The sequence below is a fragment of the Vicugna pacos genome, chromosome 10 (genome assembly GCF_048564905.1).
Source record: "Vicugna pacos chromosome 10, VicPac4, whole genome shotgun sequence".
In the NCBI taxonomy this organism is placed as follows: domain Eukaryota; kingdom Metazoa; phylum Chordata; class Mammalia; order Artiodactyla; family Camelidae; genus Vicugna; species Vicugna pacos.
In genome coordinates, this window is record NC_132996.1 from 51,358,180 (window position 1) to 51,375,710 (window position 17,531).

The following is a 17,531-nucleotide window of genomic DNA, read 5'->3' on the forward strand; positions in this document are numbered from 1 at the left end:
TAGGCATTCGGTATTCTTCCATCACTCTCCAATGTGCTCTTTCAAGAGTACAAAGAGTATCCGAGTCACGGCACCAAAAAAAAAAAAAAAGAGTACAAAGAGTGAAAAATTCTTATTTGGGTCAGAAATTAATAGGAAGACAACTGGCTTAATAATTATTGAATAAATCCATCTTTTGTGTTCTTGGACTATGACCATGGAACAAAGGTTAAAGTTTATACCCTGGATCAGACCACAGTGACTGACGGCTGTTTCTTATGTAAGCATCAGATTCCAGTTCACGTGTCACTCTCCATGGAGCCAACCTAAGATCCCTTGTTTTTTAAATAACTTTTTTGCTTAGTCATTGGAAACATCTGAACTGCTTATAGAAAATAAGTTTTAATTAGTTTTTAGTTCAATATAACTACTATAAATTGAATACCTGTCTACTGATAGATTCTTCTGGCTGCTAATAACAGATATAAAAACACAAGATGACTCTCATGTAAGGCAGAATGCTGTGGTGACTCAGAAGGAGAAGTCTTGTCTGATAGGAGGATGATGACAAAATTTTGAGAAAGGTAGCATTTGAGATGGCTTTTTGAAGAATGGATAGGATTTCTATTTTCAACAGTGGTGAAATGGAGCAGGAGAGGGACATGGGTGTAGACACAAAGGTGGACCGTGTTGGGTATATTTAAACTGTAAACAGTCACTCTTTCCTGAATTAGAGGAACCAAGATGCGGTACATTGAGTGTATGTCCGAGGGGGCCTTAATGCTTGAGGAGAAGTTTGTACAATTGTCTTTTCTAGGAAAAGTTTTCTTCATATATATCAAGTAGAATCACTCCTGTTGGTGATAAATAGAAAAGAAGAAACTGGGGGTTAGGAATAGAAAAGGAAGGTCAAGCGAATTACAGAGGATAAGCAGAAGCTCTTGCATTGAAACCAGGGAGCAGAGGAAGCCAAGACCTTGTGACCTTGAGCCTGGGGTTAGGAGGGAGCTGAACTGCAAAAAGCATAAAATTGTCATGGGCAGAGCCAAGGCTGCAAAACCCTGGTATTAAAGATATAGGTTGAGGGACGAAAGGTCACCCAAAGTCTTCTCACAAGAATCCAGGTCAGTGTGGGTCTCTGGGACCACAGTGTGACCTGGAGGCGTTGAGCAACACCATGTCTAATAGAATTGGTCAAGCACTGAAGTGTTGGGTGGAGGCCTGGCCCCGGGGAGAAGGACCCCAAAGCAAAGACCCATTCTCGACCATAAGAGAAAATGAATGTACGAGGCATTCTGTTGAGGTTGCTTGAAGGAGCTCTAGTTGGTTCAGGGAAATTATCAGTCCCTAGCCTAGTTGTCCACACAACTCCTTAGGTCATTTCGCTGAGAGTTCTGAGGCCCCGGAGCGTGTTAGGGGCCATGCATCAGGGAAGGACTGTTGTACAGGTTTAGCCCTTTGATGACCAGTGAGGAACTGTTCAAGGCTTTTTGAGTAGGTCAGTAACATAACCTGCATGGGACCTTAGGAAGCGTCTTTCAGCGGGAACTTATAGGATGTTGTTGGAGGAGGGGCTGGAAGTGGAGGGCCAGCTGGGGGGACTTGGAAATCACTCTGATGAGAACTAATGAGTGTCTGGGTGGTAGCCGTTTTACAGTAACAGACCATGTTCCAGTTGCCTTTCAACAAGGTCATCATTAAATGTTAACACTTTGTAATCAAAGCAGTAAGCCCGACCTTGGTGAAAAGTCACCGAGACTGTCCCCTGAGTACTGGTGATGTAGGCGCAGCCTGTCTTCACTCCCATACTCTGCAGTTTACCAGGAGTGAAGAAATTGGCCTGACTGCATAGGTGGGAGAGCTTTGTTCTGCTTTCTCACCCTGGCCCAGCAAGGAGTTCAGGCCTTGGGTAAGGCCTCCATTCAGGCTGGAGTCAGGGTATGGCCTCGCTGGGCCCATTTCCCAGTCTTGACCTGCAGGTGGAGTGGAGATGCCTTATAAGCCATAAGGGGACTCAAAACCAGAAATACATGATGAGGCCATATCCAAGAGTTGCTTAGGGCTCAAGGGTATGTTCTGTCTCGTTGGTAAAGTTAGAACACAGCTTAGTCTGTATTGAGCAAAAGGAAGCAACCAGCTTCCAAACCATAGGGGGTTTTGGTCATGGCTGCGTGACCAGTCATCTGAGTATTAGCTTAGACTATTTGAAATGCTGTGGGAGGTACAGTCAGTCACTCAGCCAAGAGCACATACTGACAGAACAGTGAGACTGGATTAAGCGTGTTGACATGATTGATTTGGTACAGAATAACTGCCCTGTTCAACTTGACTTTCATTTTGGCTCATAGAATTAGGGATATAAGAATACTCTTTCAGATTCGAGGTCAATAATAAAGTCAATGAAAGCAAACTGCTTGTAGAATTTCAAATAATGAGAATATTTAAATAATTGAATACTAAGATTGATGCAGAGTTAATCATCAAGCTTTTGGTTTCAACACTAACTGAAAGAAATTACAAAACATCCTACCTTGGTAAATACGTGATTGAATTTAATCTTTGGTTCAGGACCTAGTGGCGTTGTAGGGCCATCATCTTGCACCGTGGCTTTCTTCGTATGTAGTCCTTTGTTTATATCTGGAAAGTCTCAGAGCTCACAGTGTATCTGACACAAGCCAGCATGCAACACGGGAGCTGCTTTTTAAAAATGTTTCCTGTATAGTTGGTTTTGTTGCAATTTGCTCCTTTGTTAAGAGCAAAAGTTTGATCCCTGGAGTGAGAAGGTGGGGAGGAGTGGAATTAGTTCTTGGTTCCAGTTAGTTGAGTTCTTGCAAATGTATCTTACAGTGTAGTGTGTCCCTGCGAATAGGAAATACTGCAAGAGGGGGCACTAACTTGTTATCTGAGGGAAAAAGGAGTTACTATCTAGAACATATGTGAAAATGTGTGGATGTTTGGCCACATGGCATGGAAGATTAAGGACTGTTCAGTCAGGGAGAACTCACTGCATGAGAGAAAAGAGATTGTGCCCTTTACTGGGGGGGATGGGCAGGGTTTTGTGGTGCTTTGTGCTGGAACCTTGACAATGCAGTTTCTGGACCCTTCCTTTTTTATATGTTCCTGCACACAGACAGCATCTGTTTCACTTATCACTGCAGGGCCGCCTGTTTGCCTATCCTGACACTCACCGCCACCGCCTGGGAGCCAACTATCTTCAGATACCTGTGAACTGTCCCTACCGTGCGCGAGTGGCCAACTACCAGCGTGACGGCCCCATGTGCATGCTGGACAATCAGGGTAGGTGTGGGACCGCAGCTCACCTCGCGGGTGCAGGGCCACTGCTGAGCGGGCGGCGGGCATGCTGCCGCACCAGCCCCAGGCTTTCCAGGCTGCCCCGCGGGTGCTCCTGCCAACCACGTATTTTTGCCCAGCGTTGAAGGTTTACACTGCCTGAGGACTCTCCATCCTTTTATCTACTTTGTATGTTTCATTGAGAGTTCCCACCTCAGATTTACTTACTGTCCACCTGACAGTGAAAGGCAGGGAGAAAGAGCTTTCACACTGGCTGTTATAGGGTATCGTCCAACCTAGGGAGCAGGTTTTAAAGCCTCTTCTCAAAGCAGACAATCTCTAAAATCACTCAAGTCACCAGGACTCTTGGAAGTGCAAAAGCTAAGAGTTTGCATCTTTTGTTTCTCTTTGTGCTTTGCTAGGGCCCTGAAGGAGCACGTCTAGCTAGAAGTCGGGGGGTGGGGAGGGGAGAGGAGTTAGAAGATGGGAGAGAGTAAATCCAGGGGTTTCCCCCCACCTCTCTTTGATTCACAGAAACTGGTGAGATGAGACTCCACTGCCTTTTGTCCTTTGGAGCTCATCTGTCAAATTTGATTTTTTTCTTTTCATTACTCTTTTTTGGCCATGTTCAAAAAGTCTCTGATTACTTATTCTAATTAGAGAATGCTTGATTAATGTTTTTTTCCTTTTAATATTCCACAGTTTAACATAGATCTCAGTTTCCTTTTTTTTATTTTCCTGTTGAGGGCATGTGATCCCTTCAGAAGTCTTACTGGTGATTCCTTTTTATAGCCATAGATACCTATATTCAAACAAAGTTTATTTTTCTATGATAAAAACAGTACAAGTACCCTAAAGGAAATCTGGAAAATATGAGGGAAAGAAGAGAAGGGAGAAGAAAAACTCGTTTATAGTCACAACATCCAAAGGCCAGAACTGTTGCATTTTGTATTTCTTGACAGTCCTTTCTGTGAATACTTATGTACATTTAAGATTATTTGTATATGTAAGTTTGTGTCTCACATTTGCTACCATTATCATGAAGTCTTTTCTAAGTATTTAAGTTGACATGCTCACTAACTGTCTGTTAGGTGTTTGCGATATTCCTGCTCTCTGAGGTTTACAGAAGTATGAGGTGTGTTATTACCCAAAGTAACTGATACTTGCTATGTCTGTCTTCTGCATTTTTATTCTAAAGTGATTTTTTTTTCATTCATATTCCTTGGTCCTTTTGTTATTGAGACTGGCTGTATCAGAGAGGTTCATGTATATTTTGGAACTTCATTAATAAGGAATTGCTTCACGTTTACCATGATAGTGGCATATGTAAGAAAAAACTACTTTGACACACCTTTTGCCTAGTTTTAAAAGTAGAACATTTGGGCTGTGCTCTTGCAGTTTGATGAAAAAGCTTAATTGTTTCAGGTAGTCAATGACTTGAAGACAACTTTGAGTAAAGGTCAGAGCTTATGAGAACAGAATTTTTAATTCCTTATTGGAGCTCCTTATTGGAGCACTCTGCTTTTCATGTAGGTGGGGCTGACCTACAATGAATTTCTTAGGCTGTTGCCTATACTCCATGGTAGTGTAGTGCCCTCTCTTCCTCCATGCACTAGGTACCTTGATCAGTGTGATACACAGGCATCTCCTGATTATCCACCCTGGATAATCTATTCTGGCAGCGAGCTGGGTGAAATTCTAATGCCAGACTAGTTTGTTCAAGCCACTTGCTATGTTTCCAGACTACGTTTTCTGGTTAGGCAGCATGTGCTCTGATCATTCAAGCTTCTGCTAATATCAGCCAAATCAGAGTACAGATGGGAAAGTGAACATGCCAAGATGGAAAAAAAAAAAGCCTCATAACTTATTCCAAAAGTCATAATAATGTTTTGATTGTATTTGTCATTACTTTTTTCTATAAGTCCAGATAAATGAATGCTGACATACTAGAAATATCAAACTTCAGAAAAATATTTTGAAAATTTATCTGTAGAAGAAAGTGAAAGTGAAGCTGGAATTGGATAAAGTCTTGGTCAGTAAAAGGAAGATGCCCTGAGAATCTTAAAACACCTTAAGGAATAGCAAATAGAGGTCTGTTATGGGAGTGTAGTACATGCTGGAAGGGAAAAGACAAAAATCCCAGACCCCAGATCACTGCTAACCACCACGTCACCTTGCAGCAGTCAGTGAGCATCTCTAGGTGTAGTTCACGTGTCCACTGAAAGAGTAGAGCTGGAACCTTCAGTTGCTCCCAGAAATTCTGAGATTCCGTGTTTGAATTGAGCCGATGTCCAAATGAAACCTTCCAACTTGAAATGTCTTCGGGCCTCATCTTTTATGGGGGCCAAACCAAACCTGTATAAATATATTTGTACTGATAAGCATCAGAAGACTGTAGAGATGAGACCGTCTGAAGTGTTCAAAGGAAATTTGAAATCTCTTCATGAAGATGCAGAGTGAGACAGTCCATGCGAGCATTTGGCAGATGGCAGTGTCTTCTAAGAATCTGAGTACTGCCTTAGTTAACTATGGGGCATTAAAAACTATATGTGCGTGGCATGTATACATGTGTGTGTGTATGTGCGTATACATATACATGTATACATAATTGCCACTTGAATTTATTTCTTATTTTGTTGACTGTTTGCAGACTTGCTTCACTTTTCATCTTCCCAAGTGAATTTGTGTGGTTTTCCTTTAAAGGTGGGGCTCCAAATTACTACCCCAACAGCTTTAGTGCCCCGGAACAGCAGCGCTCTGCCCTGGAACACAGCACCCGCTATTCTGGGGACGTGCAGCGCTACAACAGTTCCAACGAGGATAATGTCACTCAGGTAATGGCTCCTTTGTCTGCTCTGGCTGGCGCTTGCTCATTCTTGTCAATGTCTGCATATGTTCCCCCTTTAAAGTGCCTTAAATTGAATGCAGGGACAACACCTCTAATAGTCATAAGTCAGTCCCTGTTGTATTAGATGGAGTGGAAGAGTTGTGTTACTCTGCTCTTTAGTGTGAGGTATGGAGACTCATTTCCGTTCTCCCAAGTTTTATTGAGGGGGTGGGTATAAATGGGGGCCTTTGGAGAAGCAGCAGTCTCATGGAAATCTAAGAAACGGGCAAGTAAAGCTTAAGGACAGCTGAATGTAAGGATCTGAGGAGGACAGTCCAGGCTTCAGGGACTAGAACTGACTCAGAATAGCTCTGGGAGCCTCAGTGGCCATAGGCTGGGTGGTTCTGGTGCCGGGCACACCGTTCACGTGACACTGCCCCTGCTCTCCAGCACCAGCTGCTCATTCTTACCATGTCCTCCCCTCTTTCCTCCTCTTTTCTCCTCATAGCTGTGTTTTAACATTGTGGCAGCTTTGCTTTGCCCACGGCCGAACTCTTCTTTATGGCTTCCTTCTCCACGTGTTAACTTTTTTTTTTGGGCGGGGCCCATTTTTACTCCTTCTCTCAGTTCTTCTATATGAGATTCTGGAGAGGAAATTGGATTGAGTTGATTGAGCTTTTCACTCTAGGTTGCTTCATTGGCCTTTGGCTAGTTAACTGCCCGGGGTCAAGCGCCCACCCTCTTTGCGGTCACCTGCAGCTGCCTGAGGGCTGCTCTTTTAGCAGATGCAGTGGAAGAGGCCCTCTGACTTTTAAAAGCAGCTGCCTCTGTAATGTGCTCAGTGCAGCCTACACTGCACACAGGAAGAGGATAAAGTTACAAAGCGTAGTTGTCTTTGGGCTCCGCTTGGGTAGTTGGTGGTAAACATATTCAAATTAGAATAGGACCTATTCTAGCTTCTCAATTTGTAAATACGGGTTCCAAGTAAAATATACTTAAACACATGAATTAATTCACTGTGAAGCTATCTTTATTTGTAAGGCACTTATGTGTGTAAATGTATATACAAAAGAAATTACTTTATTGTAGGATATAAACCATATTTAGATGAAATTAAACGTCTCCTGAGAGCCTTTTATAGTAACTGCCTTATCCTTGGTGATGCAAATGATACCAAGTATATAACAATACAAGCCCTGCCTCTCAGAGAGTTTTGCCTACATGAGGTCTATTCCAATGTTAAACCAGCTAATACAACCTCTGCAAAAATTAATTTAGGCAACGAGGCTGTTGCTGACATGTTGAATTTTACTATATATATGATCATTCTTATTTTGAGAGATTTTCTCATCACTATATAGGACTCAAGTTTTTAAGCAGCCATGACACTGCTTAGAGCTTCATGGCATAATCCTATAAGAGTCACATCAAATATAAATAAGTAGGTCCAGATTTATACGCTTAAAAATGACTCACTTGGACTAAGCTTATGACTTGCGGCAGACTAGCTTGTATCAGGTCTGTCCTTTCACGAGAACATCGGGAAGCTAGATAAAATACAAAAAGGATCTGTTTGAGGGCTTTGGAGAGCTTGAGCAGCACCAAGGATTTGAGGGGACAGGACTTTGGACAGAAAAGAAGTGCAGAGGTAGGAGCTTGACATCTGGTCTTCTTTTCTCATGAGGCATTTATGAATTTGTAAGTGCTGGCCAAGATGCTGAGCAGAGTTTACAGCATTTTCATGGGTCTGGAGGGATAAAAATTGGAGTTCAGGGCCTGCTAAGAAAGAGGGTCTCCAGTTAACATCCCAGACATTCAGTTGGAACCCTGAAGGGCCATGCCTAGAAATAAGGGCAAACCTGAAATCAGCTTGCCTTCGCAAAAACAGATCCAGTTTTGCACCAGCGTAATCTTAGACTGGGTTAAGGCGATCTCGACCTCTATCCTGACTGTCTGCCAGAAGCAAGCTAAAGTCTATGGAGGAAAAATAGAACCTCAGATTATCTCTATGTTTTTTCATATGCAAATGTCCAGCATTCAGAATACACTGTTAGGCATACCCAGTACATGAAACCTTATAACTGAAAACCAAAAAGGGGGAAAAAAACAAAACCCTGACAATAGAAACAAACCTACTGGAGATCCAGATAATGGAATTGTCAGATATAGCTTTTAAAATAACTGCAAATAATATGTTCAGGAAAATAGATGAAAATATGGAGAATTTAATAAGAGAATTTCAATCTATAAAAAAAAGATTACTGAACTGGGAAACGCAACAACTAAAATTAAGAATTTAGTAAATCAGCTTAAAAGGAGATTAAATATGGCTGAAGAGAGGATTACTGAATTGGCAGATAGAGCAGTTGGTATTATCAAGACTAGCTCATGAAGAGAGAAAGAAAGAACTTCTCTTCATTACGAGAAACCATTTAGAGACTGAGAAGGCAAGCCACAGAGTGGGAGAAGAGAGCTGCAATTTCTCTAACAACTCATGTACAGAATATTTCAAGAACTCCTACAGAGCATAAGAAGAAGACAGACAAACGAATAGAAAAGTGGGCAAAGGCTTGAACAGGCACTTCACAAAAGAGGACATCCAAACGACTGAAAAACATGAAAGGGTGTTTTATCTCACGAGTCATCAGGGACACGCAAAATAAAACTACAAAGAGGTACCACTACATCCACACCAGAGTGACTAGAATTAAAAAGACTGTGTACCAAGTATCGTGAGGACAAGAAACAACTCTGACTCTCATATGAGTGTAATTTGGTTCAGGCGTTTTGAAGAACTTTTTGTCAATATCCATTAAAGCTAAACACATACGTGTTCTATGAGCTCGTATGTGCACACCTATGTAGATCCTCAAATAGAAATGTGTACACATGAGCACCAGAGGACATGAACAGCACGGTTCATTCATTCTACCCACGTGTTCATCAACAAAACTTGGATGAATAAACAGTGGTATATTCCCACAATGTATAGCAATGAAAATTAACGACGTCTTCCAAGGAGCAGTAACATAGATGAATCTTACAAACATGACACTGAGCAAAAGAACTAGACACAAGAATATGGACTGTATGATTCCATTTGTGTACATTTCAAAGAGAGGTAAAACACATAGTATTAGAAGTCAAAAAAATTATCCTTGGGGAGGCAGTTGGAGAAAGGCGATAATGACCGCGTTGTGGTGGGGTGTGGTAGGGGGGTTTCTGAGGTGTGAGTGATGTTCTGTCTTGATCTGGGTGATTGTGACACATTGATATTCACTGAAAAATCATAGAACTTCACACTTATGTTTGGTACCCTTTACTGTAGGCATGTTACATTGAAAAAGAAAAAATTATTCTTTCACTTCGTATAGACCAGTAAAAATGTGACTTTCCTTTCGAAGGAATTTGGTCCCACTCCTAAAGGTGGTTAGTGTGTTGAAGCAGATAAAACAGCTCAGCATCTTTATCTAGTTAATCATATGGAATAGCTGTCCCATGTGTGGAGTCCATGCCTTCCTGTAGCGAGCAGTCCAGCTGTCTGTAGGTGGGGGTTGTTAGCCAGGCATGAGAAAAGGCAACTCAGATCTCTGTAGAGACTTCTTCAGTTTGCCTTCAAAGTCCCAACCTGCCTCTTCCTGAGCGGTGGTGAGGCTGAAGCTACAGTTAGGGGATAAGGGTTACAAGCTATTGACATTGTGGTCGTCTTGTGTCATGTGCTGAAGTAGGCATGTGGTTTATCTTTGTGTACATACATGTGCTTTTTTCCTAACCTTTAAAAACTGTGTATTAATTAAATCTCTGGCAGAGCAAGTTTTTTTTAAAAATTATTTTGTTAATGGAGGTACTGGGGATTGAACCCAGGACCCTGTGCAGGCTAAGCACGTGCTCTCCCCCAGAGCAAGTGTTTTGTATGGGTTTTTTTGATAAATATTTAACAGTTGGCTCCCTGGGGAAAGAGCTCTGGTTTATAGTGTTTGATTTTCATGATGAAAATATTCCGTAGGGCTGATTTTAAGCTACCAACATGATGTCACTGAACCTGTGACATTGGAACGTGGTTCAGTATCACACTGCTGTATAGTATTTCCACCACAGAGACAGAATACTCACAGACAGCTTCAAGAACATAGGTAATATGTATTAATTAGGAAGTGATATGTTTTGAGGGTTTATTACTTTTGTTTGTAATATAGTTTATTTAAAGTTTACATAATCTAATTTTTTAATGCTGAATTTTGAAATTTTTAGAACATTTTATCTTAAAAAATATTTATTTTATTTTTTAAAAAAATTTATTTAGTTATAGTCAGTTTACAATGTTATGTCAATTTCTGGTGTAGAGCACAATTTTTCAGTCATACATGAACATACATATATTCATTGTCACATTCTTTTTCACTGTGAGCCACCACAAGATCTTGTATATATTTCCCTGTGCTATACAGTATAATCTTGTCTATCTATTCTACATATGCCTGTCAATATCTACAAATTTCGAACTCCCAGTCTGTCCCTTCCCACCCCTCTACCCACTGGCAACCACAAGTTTGTATTCTATGTCTGTGAGTCTGTTTCTGTTTTATATTTAAGTTCATTTGTTATATAATCTAATTTTTAATAATGACTGTGTTTAACAGCTCACTCACAAAATTCCTAAAAACTTGATAGTCTGCTCTTACGAGCAAGCTCTCTCCGGCATACCAGTGGAATTGCAGGACCAAATTCCTTTTAGTTCAAGATAGTAGGTTGAGGTGCTATAGAAGGACTTTCTTTTACTTCTCACACATAGACATGCTAGATTAAAGAAATTTTAAAATAAAAGAATGTAGTTGAGCTAATTAACAAGAAAGTTCAATCTCCAGGTCCCAGAAATGAAGAGAGGAATCACAGTAATGCATGAACACTGAAGGTATATTATTTCATGGGGGTAACCAGACCCTGTTTATATCTTATTAAGATTTTATGCCTTGTCCGAGGGGCTAGGAGTTTGAGGCCATAGGCTTCCTGTGTTGCAGAGAGCTAGAACTGGTCTCTTGACATAATGATGAGAATCAGGAACTCGTACCCCATTGAATTACTACCTACCAGACTGAGAATGCAGCTTGAAAGCATGTGGACTCTAGATGGAAGCAGTCAAGCCTGAGAAATTGGAGGCTCCCTTCCCATGCTGTGTTCAGATGAGGTCCATGCGGCCTTCTCCCATTTAGAATTACTTGGAAGCTGAGAAACAAGTGAATCAGTGAGTCCTGTTAGTCCTCTGCAGAGATGATGAAAAAAAATCACCCCCTGAAGACACTTTCACAATTTGGACGTATTTGGTACTTCTGCAGAATGACTCCTGTTGAAGATGAGTCACAGGGAAAAGTTACAATACATGCAAGGAAATTCAATGCCCTGAGAAACTGTACAAGCAGTAGATGGAAGAATCTATGCATGATAGAAAATCTAAAAGGGGCTTTAAAATAGACGTGTATGCAGCGTTCAAGGAGATACAGAAAGGAATATTATCTATAAAGAATAGAATGTGAGAAAACAAAACCAGATAGATTTGAAAAAGAACCAAATATAAATTTCTAGAGACAAAAAAATACAGTCTTTGAAATAAAAATTCAACAGTGAGAGTGACTCAGTGGATGTTTAAACAATATGTTATATACTGCTGAAGAGAGAATTAGTGAATTTAAGACAAACCTGAAGGAACCCCAATAATGCAGTACTTTGATTGGATTGCATTGATATAGAAAGACTGATTTTTTAACTTTGGCATAAGATTTAAATTTTGCTCAAATTTTTAAAAAATGTTATTTTGATATTTGGTAACTTAGAAAAGCTACGAATATTTGACATTTTATGAATTTGCTACTTTGGATCATTGGATAGTTTTGGACTTTATAAACATTAATAGAACAGTACACAGAATAGCATCTGGTACATTATAGGTACATGAGTATTTGTTGAATGAATGAATGAAAGAAATGTTAGAATAAAATCATAGCTGTAACCTGGAAATGGTTGATTTCAGAATTAAGCAGGGACCATTAGAACTCATAGAATAGACCTAATGCTAAGCTCTTATTTTTCATTTTAACCTATTGATAATCACTTTAGAGTTAAGCCAAATAAGCTAAACAAAATATCACTATTAACGTCTGTCTTCTCCAAGAAATCTTGGCTTCTGAATAACTAAGGACATAGATTAATGAATTAGAGTGTTTTCCTTTTTGTTCTGGATGAATTGAAAAGGGAATATATTGTGCCAAGCTTACATTTGATGAGCGTTTGCACATTCCGTACTTGTCAGTATTAAGGTGTGGTGGCATATTTTAAAAACAGAGATTCTGGGGATTGAACCCAGGACCTCATGCATGCTAAGCATGCGCTCTACCACTGAGCTATACCCTCCCCCACTCTGTGGTGGTATTTTTAATTGTAAGCTACACTGCCTTCTATTTATAATAGATTTATGAACAGTGACTGCAAAGGACGTTGTTAAAAAGAAATTATGAGCTATTACCAACAACTGAATTCTTCCTGTTTTGCTTAAAATAAAATAAAAAGTGAGGAACTCAGCATGTGATGGTTTCACCTATAATTTTAAAATTATTCTTAAATTCTAACTTTTTCATTCTTATGTCAATGACAAATCTCACATTTTCGTTTCAAAAGTGGCATTTTGGGTGAGTTTTGTTCGTGGTAAAGTGGTTAATTGATTCTCTGCACGCTAACTTCATTGAGCAGGTGCGGGATTTCTATTTGAAAGTACTGAACGAGGAGCAGAGGAAACGCCTGTGTGAGAACATTGCCGGCCACCTGAAAGACGCGCAGCTCTTCATCCAGAAGAAAGCGGTGAGTGGTGCTTTGTAAGCTAAAGGGTGCCACCTGCTGGCAGGAGAAGAGACTACAGTTGTGTGAGAGAACCCTTCAAAGGAGAAGTGTTCTTTCTGTTGTACTTGAGTTAAGGAGACTTAAAAAATTAGTACAAATTAACCTCTGATTATTTTCTGTCCATATTTTATCGCCAGTAAATATGCCATATCCATTGACCTTTAGCTGTTTGTCCAGTGGGTCACTTGTCTCCTGTGCTGTTTAATTTGGCTGCAGCCAAGTTCTGTGCAAGAGAGTATGGTCCATCAAAATTTTGCTTAGACTTTAGATGATAAAAAATACAGAGTACATTTTTGTGGTTTTAGGTGTACCTGATTACTTGATGTTTTGACACCCTCCATCTGAAACAACTTGAAACTTGCGTTTTCTGGGATGAGAACTGAGCTGTTTCCAAAACTCGGGCTGAAATTTGAGCTGAGGTGCCAGGGTACTTCCAGTGGCAGCTCATTGTGCTGTGTGCTCACTAGTGGTTTCCTGGCCAGCCACGGGGGTCACTCTGGTAGAGTTAGGAGCGCCTGCTGTTTCCTTGACTCGGTTGCTGTTCGTAGGGGCAGCTGTCTGACATGTGTTCTAAGGCCTGGAGACAGGTAACCAGCAGGCTGGGCGCGCTCTCTCTGTGCACGGAGGTCTATGTCTGTAACTGTCTCCCTTGTGATGTTATAGACATGACATAACAAGTGTGCGTAGGAAAGATAACCCTTTAAGTCCGTCTGGTGCTAGTACTTCTTGCTGTCTCGGGCAGAGTCTGACAGCTGCTGTGTGATATGGGGGCAGGTTTCTTCTTATCTTACTGATGAGAGTGAATAAGACAGTTTGTAAGTAGCAGAACTGGGCTCTAACCCTTGGCCTTTTATTCTCACATATGCTGACGCTGCAAGGCCTTCTGTGAGTTCTTGGTGCCCTGTCTCCTCCCGAATACTTGGGATCAGCCCGTGGCCAGAATTCCTGCTGGAAAGTCTGTCAAGTTGCCCAGCAGGTGCTGGTGTTCATATACCTCACTTTCAGTTGAGGCAGTGTCTGGGACTGCTTCTCTTTGTTGTCGTTGTTTATTTATTTATCTTTATTCAAGTATCGTTGATTTACGATGTGTTTCTGGTATACAGCATAGTGATTCAGATATGTGTGTGTATATATATATTATTTTTCATATTCTTTTCCATGATAGGTTATTACAAGGTATTGAATACAGTTCCCTGTGCTATACAGTAGGACCTTGTTGTTTATCTATTTTACATATAGTAGTGTGTATCTATTAATCCCAAAATCCTAATTTATCCCTCCTCAACGCCTTCCCCTTTGGTAACCATAGTTTGTTTTCTATGTCTGTGAATCCATTTCTGCTTTGAAATTAAGTTCATTTGTATCATTTTTTAGACTCCACATATAAGTGATATGGTATTTGTCTTTCTCTGACTCACTTTGCTTAGTATGATGATTCTAGGTCCATCCATGTTGCTGCAAATGGCATGGTTTTATTCTTTTTTATGGCTGAGTAGTATTCCATCATATAAATCTATCACACCTTCTTTATCTAGTCATCTGTTGATGGACATTTTGGTTGCTTCTATGTCTTGGCTATTGTTTCCATGTTTCAGCTATTGTAAATAGTGCTGCTGTGACATTGTAATGTGTATATCTTTTTCAATTAGCTTTCTCTGGATATATGCCCAGGAGTGGGATTGCTAGATCATATGGTAACTCTATTTTTGTTTTTAAAGGAGCCTCCCTACTGTTCTCCACAGTGGCTACACCAAATTACATTCCCACAAACAGTGTAGGAGGGTTCCCTTTTGTCCACACCTTCTCCAGCATATATCATTTGTGGACTTTTTAATGATGGCCATTCTGACTGGTGTGAGGTGATACCTCATTGTAGTTTTGATTTGCATTTCTCTGATAATTAGAGATATTGAGCACCTTTTCAAGTGTCTGTTGGCCATCTGTATATCTTCTTAGGAGAAATGTCTATTTAGGTCTTCTGCTCATTTTTTGATTGGGTTTTTTTTTGTTACTGAGTTGTATGAGCTGTTTGTATATTCTGGAAATTAAGCCCTTGTCAGTTACATTGTTTGCAAATATTTTCTCCTATTCTGTAGGTTGTCTTTTTTTTTTTAACATGTTTGTTTATGGTTTCCTTTGCTGTATAAAAGCTTATAAGTTTGATTAGATCTCATTTATTTTTGATTTCTATTGCCTTGGGAGACTGACCTAGGAAAACATTGCTAGAATTTATGTCAGAGAACTTTTTGCCTATGTTCTCTTCTAGGAGTTTTATGGTGTCCTGTCTTATGTTTAAATATTTAAGACATTTTGAGTTTATTTCTGTGTATAGAGTAAGGGAGTGTTCCAACTTCATTGATTTACACATGGCTATCCAGCTTTCCCAGCACCACTTGCTGAAGAACTTGTCTTTTCTCCATTGCATATTCTTGCCTCCTTTGTCAAAGATTAATTGACCATTTGTACCATTGATCCATATGTCTGTTTTTGAGCCAATACCACTCTATTTTGATTACTGTAGCTTTGTAGCATCGTCTGAAGTCTGGGAGGATTATGTCTTCAGCTTTGTTCCCTTTCCTCATGATTGTTTTGGTGATTCTGGGTCTTTTGTGGTTCCATATAAGTTGTAGAATTATCTGTTCTAGTTCTGTGAAAAATGTCCTGGGTAATTTGATAGGGATCCCACTGATGGGCCTGTTTCTTAGTACAGATGACTATAACTTGTGGAGTCACTCTGAGGTCAGCTCTTTACATGCAGTAGATGCAGCTCATCTCATAATGCATTTTTCTCACAATATTCCATGGGGCAGATTTAATTATCTCATTTTTTTTTTATGGGGAGTGGAGCTCGGCTGAATGACTTACCCAAGGTTGCTCAGCCAGTATGCATCCGGGTTTTCACTGGCCCCTCAGGTCTTACTTCGTGTAGGTAAACACTGTGGCTCGGGCTCCCGTGGACGTGTCCTTCCTCCCCTGTAAACACCGTGGAGCAGACACCAGGGACTGGCTCGTAGGGGCTGCAGTAGTGTTTACATTATTTTCACTTGATTTCAGGTCAAGAACTTCAGCGACGTCCACCCAGAGTACGGGGCCCGCATCCAGGCTCTTCTGGACAAATACAACGATGAGAAGCCGAAGGTGAGCCCAGAGCAGACCGGCTGTGGTGGAGGATGTGTGTCCTGGATGGGCGGAGCTGGGTTTCCTTTTATGATGAGTCTCTTCGGGGACAACTGTTAGATTTCTTCAGCAGCTGTTCAGAATCTTGTTTGGCATGTAAAGAACTAACTCACCTGCAAAGCATATATACTCTTCATTTCAGCCCAGGGCAATATAAGACAGCTTAAGGTGAACACATTCTGAATTGGATTTTGATTTGAGCACAGATTAAAGCTAAGATAAATACTAAGTTACTACTGCCGAGTGAGTTAATTAACCTGCTGGTCTTGTTTTTTTTTTCAAACAGAACGCGATTCACACCTTTACGCAGGCTGGGTCTCACTTGTCTGCAAAAGAGAAGGCTAACCTGTGAGGGTCAGGGGCCCTGATCCTACACCACGTTGCCGTCCGCCTATGAAGCCAAGCATGGTATTCACACACATACCCCTCATCGCTGGATGGGAGATTCTCCTGTGCTCGCCATGCAAAATCAAGCTTATGTCTGTCTAATGATAATCCAGATTTCTATAGCAAATAATGTAATAATGGCTTTTAATGCTGTTTTCCTAGGGATAAATGAAGGTTAAGGCTTAATAATTATTTAAAGGAAACATGTATTTGCCTTTGACAGTTGATTATTCACTTAAAATGACTAAGAATGAAGTTTCTAGCAGAAATATGGTTTTATTTGATAAGAAGAAAATCTTGATGAAATTAATGTTTACATATCATCTCCTGGCCTATTATATTAAAATATGGCTATAATGATATAAGAAGAGAAGATAAAAATCTAATCAGGAATTTTAGCTTTTCTAAGTTCCTTATAGGAAAAACATATTGAGTGCATTGGTGTTTTTTGAAAATAATTTCAGTACCATCATGGCATAAGGTTTATTCCTGCTTGGAACTGATGCGATATTTTAAAACTTGGAATTGCACTTATGCTAATGCAGCATTGGTTTTGCAACAAACTGATTTGTACTTGCTTATATTTTTACAATAAAATGATCTATACATAAAATAGAAGACTGGTATTTGACTTTTTTAGGCTTCATATATAACTTGGACTGTCCTGAGACTCTTAATCTGCATATTATCTGCTATCAGATGTATACACTTAAAATTGAAAATGCCATTTTCACAAGGAAAGTATGTTATTTGTTAAAAGCAGTAGCTTTTAGACACAGCTTCTGAGGCACAGGGGAACAGAACTTTATTCCGTCTGGAAAACAGCAAACTCTTCAGATCTTCTGTCCATTAGCTCATTTCCTTATCTGATTATGAGTTTTATTTAATTTTTTCTTTTTTCCTTCCAGTTTTATTGAGATAAAATTGACATGCAGCACTATATAAGTAAGGTGTACAGCAAAATGATTCGACTCATATATCA

General features: G+C 40.2%; 1 protein-coding gene across 1 annotated transcript in view; it reads left to right on the top strand.

Moving 5' to 3' along the window:
- Positions 1-17,162, top strand: part of CAT (catalase) — a 39,168-nt gene extending 22,006 nt beyond the window's left edge. The window contains exons 9-13 of the mRNA XM_072969772.1: positions 3,138-3,276; positions 5,974-6,104; positions 12,839-12,946; positions 16,040-16,123; positions 16,449-17,162. Of these exons, the coding sequence (XP_072825873.1) occupies positions 3,138-3,276; positions 5,974-6,104; positions 12,839-12,946; positions 16,040-16,123; positions 16,449-16,514 (528 nt within the window). The 3' untranslated portion in view covers positions 16,515-17,162. The remainder of the gene's footprint in view (positions 1-3,137; positions 3,277-5,973; positions 6,105-12,838; positions 12,947-16,039; positions 16,124-16,448) is intronic.
- Positions 17,163-17,531: the final 369 nt, after the last annotated feature.